General features: G+C 37.4%; 3 protein-coding genes across 4 annotated transcripts; all 3 read right to left on the bottom strand.

Moving 5' to 3' along the window:
* Positions 1–327: 327 nt before the first annotated feature.
* LOC147506894 (uncharacterized) lies at positions 328–7,563 on the bottom strand. The gene is given in 7 exon segments (XM_086605854.1): positions 328–1,038; positions 3,056–3,197; positions 6,115–6,575; positions 6,577–6,776; positions 6,860–7,058; positions 7,143–7,280; positions 7,555–7,563. Coding segments are annotated over 7 exon segments (1,653 nt in total). The 3' UTR covers positions 328–534.
* LOC147506893 (uncharacterized) lies at positions 7,375–9,433 on the bottom strand. Its single transcript, XM_086558944.1, has one exon. The coding sequence runs from the start codon at positions 9,055–9,057 to the stop codon at positions 7,660–7,662; it is 1,398 nt and encodes a 465-aa protein (XP_086415070.1). The 5' UTR covers positions 9,058–9,433; the 3' UTR covers positions 7,375–7,659.
* Positions 9,434–13,000: 3,567 nt separating this feature from the next.
* Positions 13,001–17,082, bottom strand: LOC147506892 (isocitrate dehydrogenase [NAD] catalytic subunit 5, mitochondrial-like). 2 transcript variants are annotated; one of them, XM_086558942.1, is made up of 7 exons: positions 16,532–17,082; positions 15,137–15,424; positions 14,860–15,000; positions 14,686–14,760; positions 14,333–14,442; positions 14,190–14,262; positions 13,001–13,339 (listed from the first exon to the last, which is right to left on the bottom strand). In XM_086558942.1, the coding sequence occupies exons 2-7, from the start codon at positions 15,284–15,286 to the stop codon at positions 13,148–13,150; spliced, it is 741 nt and encodes a 246-aa protein (XP_086415068.1). In that variant the 5' UTR covers positions 15,287–15,424; positions 16,532–17,082; the 3' UTR covers positions 13,001–13,147. The 2 variants fall into 2 exon arrangements, with proteins under 2 accessions (XP_086415068.1, XP_086415069.1); XM_086558943.1 differs by lacking the exon at positions 16,532–17,082 and having other exon boundaries at positions 14,860–14,935; positions 15,137–15,270.
* Positions 17,083–21,118: the final 4,036 nt, after the last annotated feature.

The raw sequence follows: 21,118 nt of genomic DNA, 5'->3' as shown, positions 1-21,118 counted from the left end.
GTTTTGGTATGTTCTAAAGTTTTTGCCCAGCCATTATTGTCAACCAAAAATTGAAATGTTTACAATTTTTGGCAACAGATTTACACAAACGTGTAAAATTGTGCGTTTTTTGACAAAATTAATCACATCCAATTCCAAAGGTGCTATCACAGTATCGTTCTGGTTTTTGTTCATTTTCTTTCAGAGAATACCGGACCTACAACAAATAATGTCTTCACACAGGGGTAACAGCTGAGTGGTATTCAAGCTTGAATTCACTAACATAGTATTACTTTCTATTGTACTTGACAGCTTCTAATAGCATTTGTCATGAACCAGGACACAGAAGAATATAGCTGACGTAATTCATATTCATGTTTGTATAGAAACCTATCTTTCACTTTTACAACTTCCAAGTACAATGCCAAAACTGACTGTAAGTGGGAAAAAAAAATCCCTAACAAAAAGAAGAGATGGGAGTCATGGAAAAAAAACGAAAAGATCATTGATCATCTTGCAATTCGAACTGCTGTGCCAATCTCAATAGTAGTGTTCCTAATCTTTCCATGCATCCTTGCTAAGCCTTCGCGAGGCAAGGCCCTTGGAGGACAAGCTTGGTGTAATGGGCATCGAAGGTGTCCTTGGGGCCTCCTCATCATCCCAACTGTCGCCCCAACTATCATCCCCCCAACTATCATCCCATCCATCAACGACATCTGTTTCTTTCTTCCCTGTGACATCTGTTTCTTTTTTCCCTGCACTGGTGACTGGCAATTCTGTCTCCAGCTTTTGGTACTTTGTACCTTCACCAGTGAGATGCTTACTCCGGAATTTGACACACATCCAAGATGAAGCTACAAGAATCACTGCTGCAATGGACAGGAACACAATCGACGGAACTTTCGTTACAATATCAACAAAAGCAGACTTTGCAGTATGATCAGTCTTCTTTCCAGAGTTGTGTGGAATCAGATCCTTGAAATTGATACTGCAGTTTCTATCTTTGGCAGTCAAAACAATAAAGGTATCCTTACTTTCCTTCCCAATTGAAACCTTGACCTGCATTATTGAAATCTCTGGTCATGGACAAACTTTGGAGATTAAACATACTAAATGGAATCCTTATTGATAACAAAGTAGCTACTTTTTGTTTCTTAAGATGATAGCCTCACCACTAGTATAATCAAGATCAGTTCCTGAATGTTATTGGTTAATAAAATACTATTTATAGCCATCCTCAACCCAATGTTTGAAAAAGCTAAAGGCTTCGAGGCAGTATGCCCGTAAGCCTCATCTTTGGAATAAATATGCTCATTTCTCTATTTAAATTTAATCACAAACAATAAATCAATCAAAATCCATGAAGTACAAAGCTAATAAAAAAAAGAAAAAAGAACATGAAAGCACAACGATGAAAAAAGGTCTGCATTCCGGTTCAGTAACAGGGGCAAGTCCAGACTCGTCAACAGTACGAAGCCCGGCAGGGGCAGTAAACAAAATGCTAGCAAAGATGTCTCGCATCCCTTCAAAAGGTACCTTAGACCCAAAGAAAAACAACCCTTTATTGACATGATTAAAGTGCCTGCTATTCCTCTCCAACCATAGGGCCTGCATAATTACATAATCATACTCCAACTCTCCAAGTGCGAATACCCTTCTGTGAGTAAACCCTTAAGTTCCATAAGGCTAGAATCCCCTTCATCAAACCTGGACCCCCATAGACCCTGACAACATGATGATGGTATTCCAGAACCGCCAAGAGAACAGACAGCGAATGAGGCCGGGGGTATAACTTATGGACTATCATCAGACAAACACAACGGATGAAAATTGAGAATTGCTTCTTGAAATCTTTCTTTAAGGTTGTCTGTGGTCAAAACACGGTCTAAGAGCACATGCCAAACGAAAAAAAAAATGCAGCAATTTCTTAAGGAACTTTCGAACCTTAAATGACTAGACAAGGGACATCAGGAATAGGTAGGGGGAATAAGAGCTCGAGGAGGAGATACAAAGATCTCGTAGACAATTTTAAGCTTTTCAACACATCCTACCCGTTTATCTCTGTACAGTCTCACAGAACAAACAAAATTCAACTTTTCTATGAGGAGAACAACACTCACAATGTTCCTGGTACAGAGAGTAGTAGAAATCCCTAAATCCCAAGCAATAACACCACTAATTTTTTGAATCAGCGAGCCAACTGGGTAAGTTTTAAAGTCATATAATAACCTTGGGAAAACTCGATGAACTGGTCAACGATATAAACAAGATGACTCAAATATGAATTGTCCTCGACTCCTCATTGTATTAGTCTATATCTTAAGGAAGTTCAAGCTGAATGCATGAGACTTGCACCTTATTCAAGCTAAATACTTATTAATGATCAGTATGAGTATTGCATAGATTATATAATCAAACTGCCTTTTTTTTGTGATACTGAATATTCATCAAAAGAGTGAAAAAATGAAATTTGAAAACACGAACGAAAAAAGAAAACATCTAATGCAATCCCCAAAATCTAGACTCTTGTCTAAAAGCAAATTCATAGAGAAGTGAATCCATGGTTAATATATTGTATTTGATGAATTTATCTTAGAGCCTTCCGATGACACCAAGTCAAATCCATGAATTATATAATCCTAGTCATACTTTCCTTCGATATAGAAGATGTGTGGTTAATTCCAAGAAATGATTGTCTTAAATACATGGCAGAGCCTCAAAATGGCTAGCCTTGAGTTCGTCATCTTCACCCTAGCTCATCATTTTTTTTCCTTATCGAAAGTAAAATTTTTTCATAATAGTATAATATGGTTAACCAAGGAGAATTAAATTCCCCAAATTTTTTTAGGAAGGAAGATGGGTATAGTATTGCATTCTTCTCAACTGAAAATTAAAAATTCCTGCTTCTCTTAAAATGAAATATAGATAATGGAGAGAGAAACTCTGAGAAATACACAGATCTTCAAATGCACATACTAGCTTGCTACTAATTAATTTTTTCTCCCCAGAAAAGAGGATACTAGCTTCGTACTAACTAACTCGACTTTTTGAGTTCCAAGTAGTGTTCTGTGTTTACCTTTTTGTCTTCATTCTGTTGGAGATGGACAGTGTTGGTCTCCAGATGTACATAATCCGGAGCAGAAATTTTAAGGCTGAGAAGACTTGTCCCTTTGTTCTGAATCAAAAGTGAAAGCTCTGGAGATTCTGTCAGCCACAAACTGTTGTTAAAGGTAAAAAGGTATACAACAAAACCAGGAAAAAGAAAGATAAAGCAATAACATCAACGATTGTGAGTTCTAAATTTGGTGCATTCTTGTTTAGCAAAGAAGCAGAAAACAAAATGCGATACCAACAAAGTTTACGCAAATAGAGTTATGAACCAGAACAAAAGCAATGCCAGAATAAATCAATTAGGAACAACAATACCAAATGCTCCTTTAGCTCACTGGCACTAAGTTTCTAATTTTTTTAACTAGAAAGAAATATGATGACTTCCTTAACTATCTATTTTGCGGGTGGTAATGGTTACTACTCACTAGTTATGCTAAACTTCACTTCTATGAATTTTTTTTTATCATTTACAGAGATTTTTCACTACATCTCAAACAATATAGTCTAAGTAAATGTTTCTGTAATATAGAATAGCCTCGACTCTACCCCTAAAATTGGAACGCACGTCAAGTAGATCCATCACATAATTCCGACCAGACGTCATTCATGGAGAATGCTCTCAACTTTAGAACATTGAAATACTAGACAGATGAAATTATTTTCTTTATATAAGTAACGTAAGAGTACATGATCAATGAGCATGATTAAAGATTTTCTGGATGATCATTCTGGCATTAACCGGTCTAACATCCCAATTCTAAATGCCCCATCGACTTTGTTGGAATCGTAGTTTGTATTCAAAGTCCAAAAAATGGAAAAAATGATTTTTCTCAACTCCCTCCTTGTCCCCTCATACTGTGGGAGACTCATCATCATTGTTTCCCCGTATTCAATAGGCCAACCTCAAACCTTGTATCCCAATAGGAGCATCCATCTCAAATACTTCGATTCAATAATTCTAACAGCCTTTTGATTAATTGGTTCCAAAGGAACATCCAGGAACAAAAAGATTCAATTGACTGACGAAGTTTTAAATGACCCAACAAAAGAAAAAAAGTATGCTTCCATGATATCATCTATGTCGAATCTTACACAATAGCTTATATTGTTATATAGTTGTGATTGAATTCAAGTCCACTTACTTTTTGTTTAATTCATGTTTTTTTACGATCAGGCTGAAACAATGGAGATGTAGGAAGACCTAGGCGATTCATAATCGTCCCCAGGAATTTATGGTTAAGAAACCCACGTTGAAACCATTTGCTACAACATCTGTCCATTTATCTGACATGAGTGGCCGTTTGTCCAGGTGTCTGACACAAACTTTTTTTAAAGTGTGAAGTGTCGATGTTAGATAGAGCTAGACAGTAGAAGCCAATCCGATATTCTCACCAGTAAACACAAAGACAGTTGCTTTCCGGAAAATGTAATCATTATAATTTCCCACTTCAAAGCTCCATATAGCTTGATGCCCTCATGCAACTCTGTCACTTACACTCCATACAAACACCACCAACATACCACTAAACCCTAATCTTCGAAAACAAGAAGTCCACAACTGCTTGAAAATCCTCAGAAGCATGTGCAAGGGGAAAATCCTCACACTGATGAAAAGACAACACGGACTACATGTGGGCATTATATGGCACCACCACCAGTAGCACAAGGACACGTGGCAAGAGTTACAAGGCAACTGATGCACTAATCAATTGGTCAAATGGTCACGAACGTTATGGTGCATGGAATGGTTACAAGAGTTATTACAAAGCTAATGCACATGCAACACAATGACGTGCAAAAACGGAGTCCCACACCAGAACCTTTAAATCAAGTGCTATTTCTACAATCGAAGACTCTGGGTTAACTACACATCCCATTCGACATATATTCTCCCTGTAATCCAACAGAGATTATAATAAAATCTACCCAAAGTACTTTGTGGATGTAGGCACCATTACCCAACCACGTAAAATCGTGTGTCTGTCTGCTTTCTCCACTTTTCCATTAGCAAATTCTATCAATAAAGCGCTACGTTTCTAGGATATACAGAATTAAGTGACAAAAATATTTCGAGATAGAGCTAGCAGACCACTGATAACAAATACAGCTTAAGGTTGCCTCCAAAAAGTAGCACAACTTAAATCCAATTAATATGGAACATTAATCTATTGGTAAAGTGAACCCTAGATAAAGATCCAAGTTAATCATTGGCTGAAACCTATTGCCACTAAAGCACCATATCAACCATTATATGGAACAGAAATTGCCTAGATGCACTTCCATACTAACCATCACATATGATCATTATACACTTCTATAGCTTTTAAGTTTTACCTACAATAGTTTCTGAGCTGTTTGATTTTATACTTATTTCAAGGAACAAGGATATCCAATAAACGCTATAATGGTATAGCCGTGTAGGGCCATAAGGAGATGGCTTACATAATAGGTACCACACAGAATTACACATAAGGGATTGCCTTGAAAATTTTCAAAGGTCTCTGCTAAATCTTTTACAGGGTTCTGCTTCTAGAAATCCCTCTTTAATGATGATGATGCCACCTCATAGAGTAACAGATTTTGCAGCCACACAGAAGTCTGGATCAAACATGAAAATTCTGGGTATTTAATGGGTACTAATTTGTTTAACATCAGAAGTTCAGAAACTCATTATTTCCTTTTCACAAATATCGAATTTTGTCCTGGAAAAGAATGTTTAGACACTTGCTAGTCCAACATATGTTGATCACTAAGAGAGGTATAATCTCATCAATAAAAAAACGAAGTCACAAACTAGAGTAATTCCAATTCTAAGGAAAAATTTCACCGACAGTTAAGATTCTCAGCAAAAGCTTAACCCAATCAGGGTTGCAAACATTTGAATGCACTGCCAATTTAAATCGGGTTAAGAAAAAAAAGGGATTATGCATAAAAGAACGAAAGAAACCCTGAAACTCTCAGCAGATAGTCGAGCTCTGGCCAACTAACTACTAACTGTAATTGTCTATAAGAAGCAATGTGTACCTGTTGTAACTCCGGTCATAGTCGGGATCCTTACGGTCCACGTCACGATCCCGAAAGATGGCCACCTTATTGTTTGTCTTGTACCTACCAGCAGGATCATGTTCTGTCCTACATCTACCTGTAGATGAATCATAACCCTTAGATGGACTTTCAGGTCCTTGAACAATAAATCTCTCATCAACCCCTTTTGACCTTAAGGAGCAGGGCTGGAGCACTTTCACATTGTCACCTTTTGTACCATTTTCAGAGCTAAATATTCGGGCACGAGCTCTATTATATTCTTCTTTTCTTTCCTCTACACTTTTAGCATGGTTCCATTTGGAAGAACGGCTTGCATTATTGGCTGACTCTGAACACTTCCCTGGTCTCTGTTTGATAGCAACTTTAACAGAACCATTGTTGTCTCCATGTGGTAGGCTTAGAGGAATATCTGCAAGGCGAATTGGAGGAAATTGACATGCAGAACTCTTTATGGACTACAATTCTGGAACCAAATCCATCATGAACATTATTGTCTAGAACACCCAGCGACTCCAATTGATAATGTTGAGCTACACGGTGAGCAGCCAATCTTAAATATGAAGTAGGTAGTTGTTGAAACTCAAGTTGTTGTTGGGAAGGATTACTGATAAATTTCACTACATCCTGCTCTATTCGAAGAACTGCAAAGAGGGACAGACAATCAGTCTCTAGAGAGACACACATAGATTAAAACTCAAGAAAAGAAACTAAATTTATTACTAACTTGATAATCGTTCCCGGGGATTCTGCAAAGCTTCTCTAAGAAACTCATCAACTTGATTATTAGAAACTCCTCCACTAGGTGGTGTTGAAACAACACTAGTAGTTTTGGAAGAAACCAATAAACGGGACATGGTTTTATCTAAATCAGCCATCTCCCATGAATCTTCGTCTTCTTCTTCTTCTACTACAGTGCCCCTCTCCTAGATTAATTAACTAAAGGTATAATTGTAATTGCAATGATGAATGTATCCAAAAGTATAATTGTAGAACTTGTAGGTAAGCACTTTGCCCTCAGCACTAGCACTAGACTTCTGTTTGTCATTTGCTTTCCAGCACAGCACAGTATTTGAACCAGGTTCATCTTGAGTTACCCAAGATACAATTACTGCTTTTCCCACTATATCTCCTTGAGTAATATGACCCTATTTAGTAAAATTGGCATGTACCAACAAGAACTTTTATACTTTCTATAGGAACAAATCGTGAAGAAGTGTTATGAAGAAGAAATCTGTAATAGAAAGAGCAATTACATACCTGAAACTTTTATTTCCAACAGTTAAAGAGAATTGAAACTAAAATGACAAACTTCTCAAGGCCTTTAACAAGTATTAATGCACTTAACTATATCTGATTATGAAAGATGTTTTTCCTCAGTTAGGAAAATCATATACTGCAACAAACAAAAGAAGTACAAACGATAGGCATATCGACTACAGTTCCATACAAGAAAATAACAAACATACCAACCAGAATGGTAAGAAATAACAAAGGCACAGAGATTATGTTTCACATCCATGAAGATCAGGTATCAGCATCATCAGTGGCTTTTCCCCCAAAAGGATCGTGGGTAGGGCCAACATCCTCCCCAATATGGCGTTGAACCAGCCTTTGCAAATCAGCCATAACCTTGTGCTCACGTTTTGCTTTCTCCTCATAGTTGAACATTGCCAATGCCCTCTTATCCTCGGCACTGTAGACTTGGTTTTCCTTTCTGATACGAATGGCATTCATCCTTTGATGCCTACTACCACTCATAACATAACCAAGGTCTTCAAACCTCTGAATCTCATCAGCCGAAAGACCCACTTCTCCTCTTCTAGGAATACGCTTCCCCTGCTGCACATACTGAGCAATAGCATCACCTTCACCAGGCCGCAAAGCTCCTCCATAACTTATATGCCCTTCAGCCCTCGGCAAAGGCATAGGACCCACAACAGCATCACTTTCTAAACCAGATTTCTTTTGTAATTCAAGCATCTCTTTAAACGCAAGAGCCTCACTATTCATCTCCGCTTTTAATCCATCATCATCAATCTCAATAATTTTTTTATCCGTATCAGAATCCAACAAACTTTTCTCCGAACCCTCACTAACTGACTCACTCCGCTTCTTTTTCTTACTGCTTTTTGAATGTGAAGCAGAACTAGAGCTTCTCCGATTCTTGGTTCTTACATTATCATCTGCTGATCCGCTCTCAGACTTATCACTCTCAATATCCTCACTCTCACTTTCATCCGAGTCAACCCTACTACTTCTCTTCTTACTTTTCTTACTTCTCCAGTTACTCCTCTTCTTACTTCCCGACTTCCTCTTCCTCCTCCTATCAGTGTCACTCTCACTCTCATCTGATTCATCCGACTCACTATCATTTCTCCGTTTTGATTTCTTACTACTCTTCCTTCTCCTCTTCTTCTTCTTTTCCCTCATATCCTCATCACTCTCCGACTCATCATCACCATCCGAACTCGACAACCCCTTCCCCACTTGTTCCTTCCCATCCCCTTCAATCTCAATATCACCTTCATTTTCATCCTCCTCCTGTAGGTCCCACTCGCTACGAGGAGGACTAGGAGTAATCCTATAAATACAATTCCTGATATTCTTCCTCAACTTAATCCTTTTGGTTGTTCGATACTCTTCATAACTCAATCCTTTTAATTCCTCATCAGATTCATTCATTTTCCCATTCCTATTATAACCATTATTGTTATTATATTCCCTATCAAGAAACTTTCCAGTGGAATTACGGTGGTCGTATTCATCATACCTAGGGCTAGTTCTAGAATAGTCTCGAGATTTGTAATTATAATTTCTAGTTTTTGTACCTTGCTGTTGTTGTTCTGGTGAGATTCTTTCTGGGATTTCGACCTTTGATGAGAGTCTTGAGTCTTTTTCGTCGCCTCTTCTTCTTGACATCATTGTGTGTGTTCTGACTTGTTCAAGAGAAGATGTTTTATTTATGGACGACTCGATTGGGCTTATTTATTAGGCTAGTACTGTGACTGTGATAAAGAGTCATTCTTTTGCATTACATCTTTTATTTATGTTGCAGAAACCTCTTTGGAAAGGAGTGGTTAGACACACACCCTTTGGTAAAAGAGTTGGGTCGTAAAAGGTTAATAATGAGGTGAGCTTAGAATTCACTATTATAATTTGTAGATGTGTTTACCACGATTTTGCTTGAATCAAATTTAGAAGTGCGTTGAGATAATTTAGCTGGAAAGGTTTGAAACTGATTTGTACTCAATCAAACGTGCCTCGGCGTATATCATTGTTCTTTCATCATATTCAGCTTATGGTAAACAATCTACCTGTTCTCAATAGTTCTTTTCATGGTAAACAATCTTGCAAGTGAATAGAATGTTTAACAAGTTGATAATTGCATATGGTTGAATTTCCTGTGCAGGAAAATATACGCCGCAGTATGTTTGGCTTCAAAACGAGTTCTCAAAGGTGAATAGATCAGAGACCCCCCCCCCCCCCCATGGTTGATTGTTCTTCTTCACTCTCCATGGTATAACAGTTATGAGTACCACTTTATGGAAGGAGAGAGGATGAGAGTGATGTTTGAACCTTGGTTTGTTGAAAACAAAGTGGATATTGTGTTTCTGGTCATGTTCATGCTTATGAGAGATCGGTAAGTTTCAGTTTGTGACCTTTTTACTACATGAATCAATCGTAAGTTCTTAATACTGTTCTAATTTGTAATTTTCTTTATATCTGCTACAGGAGAGAATTTCAAATATAGTATACAAAGTTTCAAATGGAAATTGCACACCAGTGTTAAACTCATCTGCACCGGTTTACTTTACAATCGGGCGATGGAGGAAACATAGAAGGCCTTTGAATAAGTAAGTCTTCCTGCTTTTAACCTCGTTACAACAACATTATGTAGCGTCTTCTTGAATGGCGTGTTATTTTCTATGTGCAGGTTTACAGAGCCACAACCTAGTTACTCAGCTTACAGGAAGCAAGCTTTGGGCATGCAATGCTGGAAATAAAGAACCAAACGCATGCCTTCTACTCCCTGGCACCGTAACCAGGACAGCGAAGCAGTTCTTGGAGATTCTCAGTGGTTCTACAACAGGCAGTGGTATCCACACGAAGAGAGTAGCACTGCGGTACTGTGGCTTAAGGGAAGAGTAATCAATTTTAAAAATCTATGTGAACCATATGAAATAGAGCATTCTAGCTTGGAAGTTTTGGTAGCCTATACCAGCAATTGTCGCGAATAATAAGTAGACAGTCAATTTCAGTTATATTAGATACTTTCGATCCACATTAGCTTTCAGTGTGATTAGCTGCTCAATATTTGTTCTTTCTTTTTCACAACCTTAGTACTCTAGATCATACTAGTATGCTCAATATTGTTTTTTTCTTCACAAATTAGTATACTAGCACTAGATTTCTGAACTAATGTTAAAGATGATTGCCTGGAGCTGCAATCTCTTCATTCTTTTTTCTTTTTTTAACTCTTGTAACTCTTCTGCTATCAGTAATTGCAAAAGGAAAAAAAACACGTCCTAGTTCTAAGAGTTCTTTTTCTTTTGGTAAAGAGTTCTTCTGTATTAGTATTATCCGGTGAATGTAAACAAAATAAACAATACAGGTATTGATGGAAAGAGTCTTTTCTAAAGCGGAAACTGACTCATTTTACTGGTAGTCTGTAACTCCTAATATTCTACCTTCGGTTTTCCAAAACTTGAGTGGAACAACCAGAAATCCACTTCTTTCTCATTATCAAATGAAAATGCTTTATATCTTGCAACACAAGTATTGGTTGGCCAGGAACAGATAAAAATGTTACCATCAGCACACGTCCATCAATTATCACGCAGCCTAAAAAGCAGCAGTAATGGTGGATGGCTAACTCAACCTGTCTTAACACACCAAGTGATCAAACAGATTCTTGAAATATGGAAGTTAAAAAGAAGAATAAGTCCTCGGGCAAGAGGGCATTGATGAGCAATTACTTCACAATTCAATAAATTCCAAGCGGGGAAAAATGAAATAGACAACTTATTATTTAATGCAAAGCGTTAATTCCCTTTCATACAACATGGACCACTTCAGAGTTTTGTCTAGTTTTAGTGCTGCAGCAAGTGCTTGCTCTAAAAAGCAAAATCGTATCTACCTATTGAAAGTAAGCATGGGTCCGATTCTTAATATCAAACGTGGCATGACCAAAGCTTGCTTCACGATACGCCGAATACTTTGGTTGAGGTTCGGTCATGCTGCATATTCAAAGAAAACTTTATATATTCAATGGAGAGGAAAATAATCTATAAGTAACTGTCAGAATGAATGTATGTGAGTACTATCTTACTTGGTTGTCCTTCTAGATTCCCTCCATCACCAAAGGTTATGTAAACCGGGGCAGATTGATCACTTATAGGAGTGCAAATACCATTTACTACATTGTATGCAATGTTTGAGACACGTTCCTGTAAGGAAAAAAAATCTTTTCAGACCATAGCAGAGAAAGTAGCAAGGACGGCTACAATTCTTTTTACCATACTAAAAGCAACAAAAGATAAAATGGTATACCAAGGGTGAAAGAAATAAGAAGAAGCTAATTTAGCAAATAGAGCCCAGTCCTATTGAAAAGTGAGATAAATAACCCACTTCATATAGAGATTCCAAATTAATTTAACTCGCCATAGTATGAATCTTTACTTGGCCTGGAAAGAATGTCTCTTTCTCTCTCCTTAACCCCTCATTTTCTTTTCTCAACCTCGCTATCTCCTCATGCAACAACTTTGTTTCTTCCGCCTCTGACATTATTGTCTCTTCCCTACCTTGCTCCTCCCCTTCACTCCTTACTAACTCCACATCCATCTCGGTGACTGTCGTCTTTTTCGGTCGACCCACTCTTCTTTTTGTTGCCATTTCACTATTTTTCACTCTCGTTCCCACAGACGGTGCCAAATGCTGTGACCTATCTTTCTCTCCTCCCTCTCCTGCTCTATTTATAATCCCTCATCTCTCTCTTTAGGCCCTCCACTGTCCCTCCCATCTCTGGTCCATTGATTGCGGCGTGGGGGTTCCCTCCCGTGACCACCCTAGGGGTTTTCCCCGTGCTCCTGTTGGGCACGTGTCCCGATGGTACAACTCCAGGTAAGCTATCCCTTCAAGTCGCGGCTTTCCATTGTCGGTTCTCGGTTCTCAGCCTTCATACTTGACTTCTATGTCCGCGACCCTTCTAGAATGCTTCTCACCCCACTGTATGTCCTCTTTTTGGATCCATCATCCGCCGGACTGCCGACCATCATAAATTAGGTCGCTACAGTTAACTTGTGAAGAGTTGTGCAATTGACGCTTGAAATTGGGCTCTAGAAAAATATTTGAGCTTGTGAGATCTTGATTAAGAGTAGTTAAGATTTTACATATGAACTCCATCCACTGGATAAGGGATTGGATGGAGGAGAAGATGAACAGTCTTTAAAAAAAAATTTACTGTCTTATTTTATTTTGTTAAAAAATGTCAAAAGAACAAATAAGAAAACAGATGTTGTGCTTTGAGTTGTTATTTCAGTAGCTAGTGTTCATACATTACAGATTCAATCCCAAATTTTTTTGAGGGTATAGTAGACCTAAAGATGAATATATCCCGAGTATCTAAATGACTGAGACATCCTGTCTTACTTTTCTACAAGAAATCTCGATCTGTCAAAATGCCATGCACTCGAGTGATTTATTCTTTAAGAAACCCCAGCCACGATTAAGGAGTGATCAAAACAAGCTCAGACTAGAAACTGATGAAAATTAAGCCTGCCCCTTCAGTTCAAATTTCAAAGAACTCAGAACTGTGTTTTGAGCAGGACAATGACTAACAATTTAATCACAGCTTAACAATTAAAAAGAGAAAAAAGAGGGAAAGTGGATTAATGTGGAATAGAATAATTAAACCAACGTACAGCTCAGTTTTTTCTATTTTCTTCTCGATGATAAGGTGTAAAGCAAGCTATGCAATAACCCTAGGACTATCTACATACTATAAAATATAGCTTCAAATATTGTTGCAAATGGCTTTTGTAACACATGTTGTTGCACAAATTCCTCCAACATCAGCTGTTTGGTGTGTTCCTTGTGCAATGGTCTTGACAATGGCTTTAGTGATCCGATCAGCTTTGTCATGGAGTTTTAGATGGTGTAACATCATAACTGTACTCAACAGTAGTGGTGTAGGGTTCGCTAGATTCTGAAATAATTAATGAGGGATTAGCATCTGTAGTTATCCAAGAACCAATAAACCAATCTAATAATAACAATAACAATACCAGAAATAATAGTAAAAATACAGTATTTTTTATTTATTTTTAACCCCCCTCCCCGACCCGCAGGCCTCAGCGAGTATTTGAACCCAGGTCTGTTGTAAGGGGGCCATTAGTTTTGTCAATTTCACTTAAGTCTCAATGCAGCCTGCATACTGATGTTGCTAGACTTTAGTGCGCGCAAATGAACTTCAGAACCCCAAGTATGTATAGTTCAAACATTCAAAACTATATCACATGACACATGCTGATGAAGGTAGGAAATGTAAAGAACATAGATGACCTTATGTTGTTCTTTTGGTTGGTAACACAAATCCAATATGTTCATAGTTATATGCAAGAGAACCCCGGCAGAAATGGGTGTGAACTTCCTTTATAATTCATTTTCCCATCTACATGTAGACTCTGCTCAACATATAGATGAAGGAAGATCCACTAGAGTTTGTTTGTTTTCATACCAGAGTTACCAGAGTTTGTTTTCATTCCGCTCATGTTGACCAAGGTACTTTGGATAATACTAAGTAGAGTACAGTAGTAGCTCAAAGTGGGATGATACTTTCATACTATCATACTATCATTCAATCTTTTCAACCATTTTTCCATATAAAACTCTGACAATCTACTGATGGTTCAATACCCCACATTTTCAAAAATCAAAATAACAAAATATGAACAACAAACTTATAAAGGCATGACCCATATGGTCGCACATAAGCATGGGATGCATATTTCAGGACAAACATCTTAGAAAATTAGATAATGGTAATAGTCATTCACCTTCTCAGTAAAATCAGGCTCAGTACCAGGCACGGCTTCTGCTAGAGCAATGCCTCCCTCACCAATATTGCAACTGGAGACAAATTTAACTTTAGGAATAATGTAAATAAGCCATGAAGAAATCCACAGTGAAAGAATTCTACCTGGGAACTAAACGCAAACCCCCAACCAAGGCAGCACAGTCGTTAGAGACAGAGTAATCGGAGAAGCGATCCACGGCTAATACATCGAAATATGCATGATCTGTTGCAAGCTGTTGAAATGCAAACCAAAGAGTTAATACTATCCACACAAAAATCAACTACACCAAGAGTCATGTCCATGGAGCACCAACCATACTTTCATCATTGTCCACATCACTAACAATATTATTTTCATATTTCAGGTTGAGACACCAAGACCATCATGGAACACAACTCCAACACACTGGGGTTACTGTGCCCACCCCCACTGATAACAATGTCAAACATCTAATGTTAACAAATGCAAAGAATACCTTGATGACGCAAGCTTCCCTGGTAATTTCTTCGTATCTAATCTCAGGATACTTGTTTGCAACTTCGCGACAGCACTATAAAATAAGACAAAGTTTCAGTTATTAGTAAAATTATGCAACAGAAACTATGGAATTTCATAGAAAGGGTTTCTTCAAGCGTTTACATCAATATACCTTTAGAAACAAACCATCTGTCTTAGTTGTAATTTCAGGTTCATGTATAGCTGACACCTTATCCCGGCCGTGTGTCCTTGCATAGTAGAAAGCATATTCAGCCACATGTGCGCATACTTGACTCTCATCTACGCCTCTCATCTATGACACATTATGAAATACTTTCTATGATTTCTATTAATTTGAGAATCAAGGAAAAGGAACTTCAAGAGAAACATGAAACAAATGGCTTCCAAAGCGTAAAAGCATACTTGATGTTCCAGACCAACATACTCACCTGTTGTGTAACAGTGACAATATCAACATCATTTTTGCGAGGTTTGTATCCATATAGACTGTTGAAAAGTTTGACACTGGCGTAAAGGGAAAGCTCCTCCCTAAAAGCATGGTAAATAGATCTTTGAGCATTTCCAATTGGTTTCCACATTGGTGCTTTTATACCAGCACCATTTTTACGAATTGATTCTAGGCTTTCCCATGTGAGATAACTCTTTGTCCTCTGATCTTCTTTGTTTCCAACAAAGTGTTCTTCCCATTTTATGGGCACTTCAGCTGTGCTGAGTACCTGACACATACATATTAAATAAGTAATACACAACCTATGTACTAAACTGAATGAAAAATAGAACCCTGTAGTTGTTAAATAGCCAATTTCTCTATAAGCTAGAACTTATGTGAAGGGTCAATTCTATTAATATATTAGAGTAGGCTCGGAGACACTCATATATGTCAATACTCCCCCTCAGCGGGACACGCTGGAAATACATAGGTAGAAGGACGGGACATCTTCACCTGGCTGGCAGAAGTGGAAATGCACAGGTAGAAGGACTGGACATCCCCGAGACCTCTCAGAAACTAGAGGCTCCAATACCATGTTAAATTGTCAATTTCTCCATAAGCTCGAACTTATGTGAAGAGTCAATTCTATTAATATATTAGAGTAGGCTCGGGGACACTCATATATGTCAACAATAGTTCCATAAAGGGACATAATAAAACTAAGAATGAGATCTTTTGATTAATATCAATGAAACCTTTAAACTAATCCAAATGTCTATCAAAAGTTAACCAGACAAAAAATAAAGTAGAGAAAGAAAGAAAGAAGGGAGATCAAATCAGTCATAAGTGTGTAGTATAGCCTCATTAACGTTGGTCATCAGATATAATTTTCAAAACTGTAAGAATAATGATCAACCAGTTTTGGATCTTTGTGTAAGTGTTAGAATCCTACAGCACATATATAATTAAGAAAAAAAATCTTATATCTTGAATCTATTGCATTCTTATATGTCTATGATCACATCAGCAATGAATTTGAACCGATCTCAGACAGACTATATGTCCAATCAAAATAAAGATTATTGAATTCAAAGTGGCTGCGTCTTTGCACTACAATTACACCTTTCTTTAAATGAGGTCTCACTCGTAGTCACAAAGTGAATGCACATGGTAAAACAACAACTACATCAAAACCCAAATACAATCCTAATGGCATTGAAGATCAGCATCACGGGGTAGATTCCAGCTCATAAATGTATGTTATGAACCATAAAACATTCTGATGACTCAATATCCCTAAAGAATCACAAATTTCACAACACACTACACTAGATATGAGTGGATTAATAAAAAAGAATTCATAATGAAAGTAAAAGAGTAATTGTAAAGCAACCTGCTTAACAGATTCAGTGATATCTGGTCCGATTCCGAGGCCAGGGAAGAGTGTAAAAGATATCTCCGTCTGTCTCAGATAAGGTATAAGAAGTTCCCAAGCTTTGCTTTGTTTTCATTGAAGTACGGTTTAGTTTGAAATAATTTGTACCTCCTCCACTTTGGTGAACAGCAAAAAGACTACTGCAAGTGAAATCTGGTATTCTTAGAGTTGGCTTGGGCTGCTCAGGTAGATGATCGGGCACCATTTTACTGCAAGGCCACACTATTTAAAAAATGAAGCCTTTTCCGAGTCCACATGTATATATCTCAAGAAAAGGCTACGTGCTCCCATGTTCATTGTGAGATTTTTTTGTACACCGTTTCTGAGAAATTAGGTGAAGAACAGACATCATGTACAGGATGCTTTTGATAAATTTTGAACTGTCTTTGTAGCATTCCAAAAGATCAGTACACTGAATACAAAATCATAATTTACAAGTTTTGCAAGTGAATCATGATTGTGACTAATGTCTGGTGTTTTTGTCACTCTTCTTTGTATTGCTTCAGTATTATAAATGAAAAACATTCCTCTTGTTTATTGTGTATTTTCTGAGTTAATTTAGTTTTATTTACTAACGTCAGCATCTCTTAATATACTTTAATAACAAAATTATCTTGGGATAAAGCAAGCTGAGTGCTACGATATTTCGTCTGTACTTGGTCTTACTTGCCTAATCCTCCTCCGTGAGCATGGACACCAGATTCTTTTGGGTGCATCTTAAGGGCGTGTATTCTTACAATTACTTTACTATAGATTGGAAGCACCTCAAAACTGAAATGTACCGACCGTCCTCATTGCCACAGAAACAGACTTGAGCTTGTTGGATGATATGCCCTTATGATCTCGTTCATGGACATACAGCTCCGCTGTACTACAGTTGATCCTTGGAAGTTTGGGGACCCGTCATTTCTATACGTTTCTAAATAATGCATGTACTATCATTCTGCATTCACAAAATTACTTCTTAGTTCTATATCTCTCTTGCCGTGTTGAAAATTTCATGATGTTCTCACTTGCATAATTCCCAATGTCCTTGTTATGCCTTCTGATCTTTACAACACAAGCTCTCGACTTCTCAATGGGATGGACGCGAGGCGGTTTCTTCGTCAGTACCTTAATTGACTTCTTAAGAAATTTAGTCCATACGAAGAAAGGGGATGGACAGACATCTCCAACATTCACTTCCACCTCAGCAACAGTTTGCACCAGTACTGTGTCAGCAGCAGTTTAGAGCCCCTGCAACACCTCAATTCTTCAGAGCTCCAGTTCATACTCCTCAACAACACTTTATTACACCAGCTGGAATGCAATAATCTAGGAATCCAACAAGGCCATTGTTTGTTGCGAGCCCAACTGTGAATGGAGATGAACTCATGTACTATGTATTATTTTGGGGGTTTATGGGGTCTAATATTTTGTTAATTAGAGTATGAAGTATTGAAAATGGTGAATAAAACAACCAAAACATCACCTTCACAGATTTGTTAATCGAACTACCACCTATCTTCTCCCTTAGAGCGATTGTGTAAAGTTTCGAATTTATTTCTTTTAATTTTAAATGTTTTTTCTTCTTCATTATTCCACATCTTCTTAGATCTAGGCTTTTGCTTTTTTGAGGAAGATAACAACTACCAACTTCAAATCCCTTTTAATCTCAGCCGTCTATTTAATTGCACATATGTCTAAGGGCATTTAAGTCTTCACAAAAAACCCAACAATAAACTGACCGGTCAACATGCATTGACTCACAGGTGACCCAGTCAACCAGTGAAATTGGGGTCCAAAACAAATGTCCAGAAAAATTGGGAGTCTATATCAAATGAGGACTCCAATTGGGGGTCTATGTCTAAAAAACCCATTTCGTAAAAGAAAACAACATAAACTGATTTTGGTAAAAGTATCGATTCTCGATTTTTCAGTTCGTCAAGGAGAAAAGGGAAAACTGAAATGTGATATTTAAATAAAAATTATCCATTTTCCAATTCGAATTTAAGAGGTGCAATGAGATATCATCAAAACAAATCCTTGCAAAAAAATAGATCTTCTATGGACGCACCAACCCGTAGTCCAACCTATAAATCTTCATGTTTATTTCTTATCGTCTACGTTTTTCATTTTCTACCACCATCTCCTATTCCTTGTCCTGTGCCAATTTTTTTTAGCATATTTTCAATTTGACTCAAAGTTAAAAATAAATAAAAATAACTGTTAAAAGTTATATAATCACCAATCCATATTTTGGGCCGGTATTTTTTATTTTATTTTATTTTTTTAAAAATACGAAGATGTTTGAGCTCCCTCCTCAAACATCTTTGGTATGCTACAATCACAATCATTTGAGATTATTGTTGCCACAATGTGGAAGCACGAAAACAAAGTCATGTTTGATGACAAACAACAAAATGTGCAACAAATGCATCGATTACATAAGAAATTTGATCATGATCTCTTCTAACCTCTCTAAAACTCATATATATGTGGACCAGTGATATTTAATTTCTATATTGAATTTACTTTGGAATACAGAGTTGAAGAGGACTTAGCTCACAGATACAAGAGTGTCCCTGGTTGTTACCAGCTAATGCTCCAACTATATTAACATTGACGATGCTTGACTTGGTAATTATGGGAATGCTTGTGTAGGTGCACCTTCATTGACTTCAATGAAACCTTTCTTTTTGTCTATTGCCGAAAGATAAAGATAGGGATATCTGTAAACTATATGGATGAGTGTCTTGCAGTTGTTCAAGGTGTTGAGCAAGCCATTGAGAAGGGTTGGACATACCTTTGGGTTGAATGTGATTCTACAGGCATTGTGTTCAGTGGCGGAGCCAGGGGGGCCCAGGGTACGCCCTGGCTCACCCTCAATTTTCCGGAAAAAAATATATACTATCAGTAGAACCAAAAAAAAAAAAAAAAAAAAAAAAACAAACAAAATAAAAGGGGGAAAAAAACACCATAAACCCAAACAAAATAAACCCCTCAGGCACTCCACTTCTCCTCCTTAACTCCCTTTTCAATTATTCTACTAAAAAGTTTCTACTTTTCTTGATTTCTTGTGGAGTAACTAGGTAAGACTCACATTATTTAGTTTCTTGTCTTCTTTTTGATCTTTTTGTACTGATTCATATACCATATTATTTAATGACAACTCTTACTTAATTTCTTGTCGTGAATTTACTAAATACTTAGGTTTGCAATTGTAAGGGCAATTTGTCTGTTGTCTATTTTAGATCTATTTTTTGTTGTATTTAGGAGTTTTTTAGGGGAGTCAATGTGTTATAGTGTTAATTATGGTTGTCATTATTGTGAGTGCCGACTGAGACCTGAGGTGTGTTTAATTAAATAGTGGAGTTTACTTTTTTTAGTCAATAGAGGTTGTGTTAGGGACTTAGGGACGAATTTTTATGCCAGATGCAAGATCCCAGCATATTGGTGTTCCTTATGAAGATTGAAGATGTTCCAACCCATGCTAAGGTGTTGGAAAATAATGACTGTAAATAGGTCCTTATGTGGTATGTGGATATGATGACTTTTGGTCAAAGATTGTGGAAATGGACTCGTTACTCGTTAGTGAAGCTAGTAAACTCCGTATGTGATCTTGGTTAATGGGACGTTTGGTAGCTGCTTCTGTAGGTGTTCAAGAAGGAATTTGCACCGTGATCTTGTTCTACTAGCGTTTTCATTATATATTTGTTTAGTGGTGGGTTTTAAAATGTTAAAATGCTCATATTGAGATCTTTTACTCTCGCTCTCAAGTTTCTGCAAAGGATTGCATACCTTAGCGTTGGCATTTACCCGCTCACTTCAATATTCCTCGTTGTCTAGTTGTCTACTGCTTTCTACCGGCTCTTGCCCTCTTCTCTGGACATTACATTTTAGAGACTCTTGATCCAATGTTCCTATTGTATCATTTTATAAGATATTTGATGTTCGAAATATAGTTATTTTGTGGTTGGGTTAAATTTGAATTATTAGTTAAAAGAAATTAGTTATTATTAATTATTTTTTTGTATGTTTGGTTGTTTGGGTGGCTCACCCTCACTCAAATTCCTGGCTCCGCCACTGATTGTGTTAGTTTTTAATTATGGTTAACTAGTATTACACCCTTACTAGATGAGTCCGATGGGAAATTAGGTATCCCTCTAAAAAAAATAATAAAAAAATAAAAAATTGGGTTTGACCGTGTGTTTTTTTCAGTGAAAGTGTAATACTAGTTAACCTTTTTAATTATCACCAATGATCAACCTTGGCAAGTAACGCACATGTGGAAGAATTGTACCCCAAGTCTACTAAAACTGATAACATCTCCAGTTTGGAGAGAACTAAATTTCTCTTTTATTTGCTTCTTTTTGGCATTTTACCACGACTTGATTCCATGACCAAACTAGCTAAATAGGCAACCACACTAGGGGTGGGAATTTGGCCCTAACGACCCTAACCCTACGACCGACCCGACCCTAAGCCCCCATAAAGCCCTCCACAACTAAAGCCCTCACAGAGTTTAGTAGGTAGGGCCGACCCCAATGCCTTCTAGGGCGGGGC

The sequence above is a fragment of the Coptis chinensis genome, chromosome 4, assembly GCF_015680905.1.
Source record: "Coptis chinensis isolate HL-2020 chromosome 4, ASM1568090v1, whole genome shotgun sequence".
Taxonomy (NCBI): Eukaryota; Viridiplantae; Streptophyta; class Magnoliopsida; order Ranunculales; family Ranunculaceae; genus Coptis; species Coptis chinensis.
This window is presented reverse-complemented; position numbering and strand designations above follow the sequence as displayed.

Bases quoted from the DNA above. Each gene is read 5' to 3' on its own strand.
- LOC147506893 (XM_086558944.1), bottom strand. From the start codon at position 9,057: ATGATGTCAAGAAGAAGAGGCGACGAAAAAGACTCAAGACTCTCATCA.
- LOC147506892 (XM_086558942.1), bottom strand. From the start codon at position 15,286: ATGTGGAAACCAATTGGAAATGCTCAAAGATCTATTTACCATGCTTTT. The intron at 15,001-15,136 runs GTGAGTATGTTG...AATGTGTCATAG, and splicing joins TTGTCACTGTTACACAACAG to ATGAGAGGCGTAGATGAGAG. The intron at 14,443-14,685 runs GTATTCTTTGCA...GCATTTCAACAG, and splicing joins GGGAAGCTTGCGTCATCAAG to CTTGCAACAGATCATGCATA.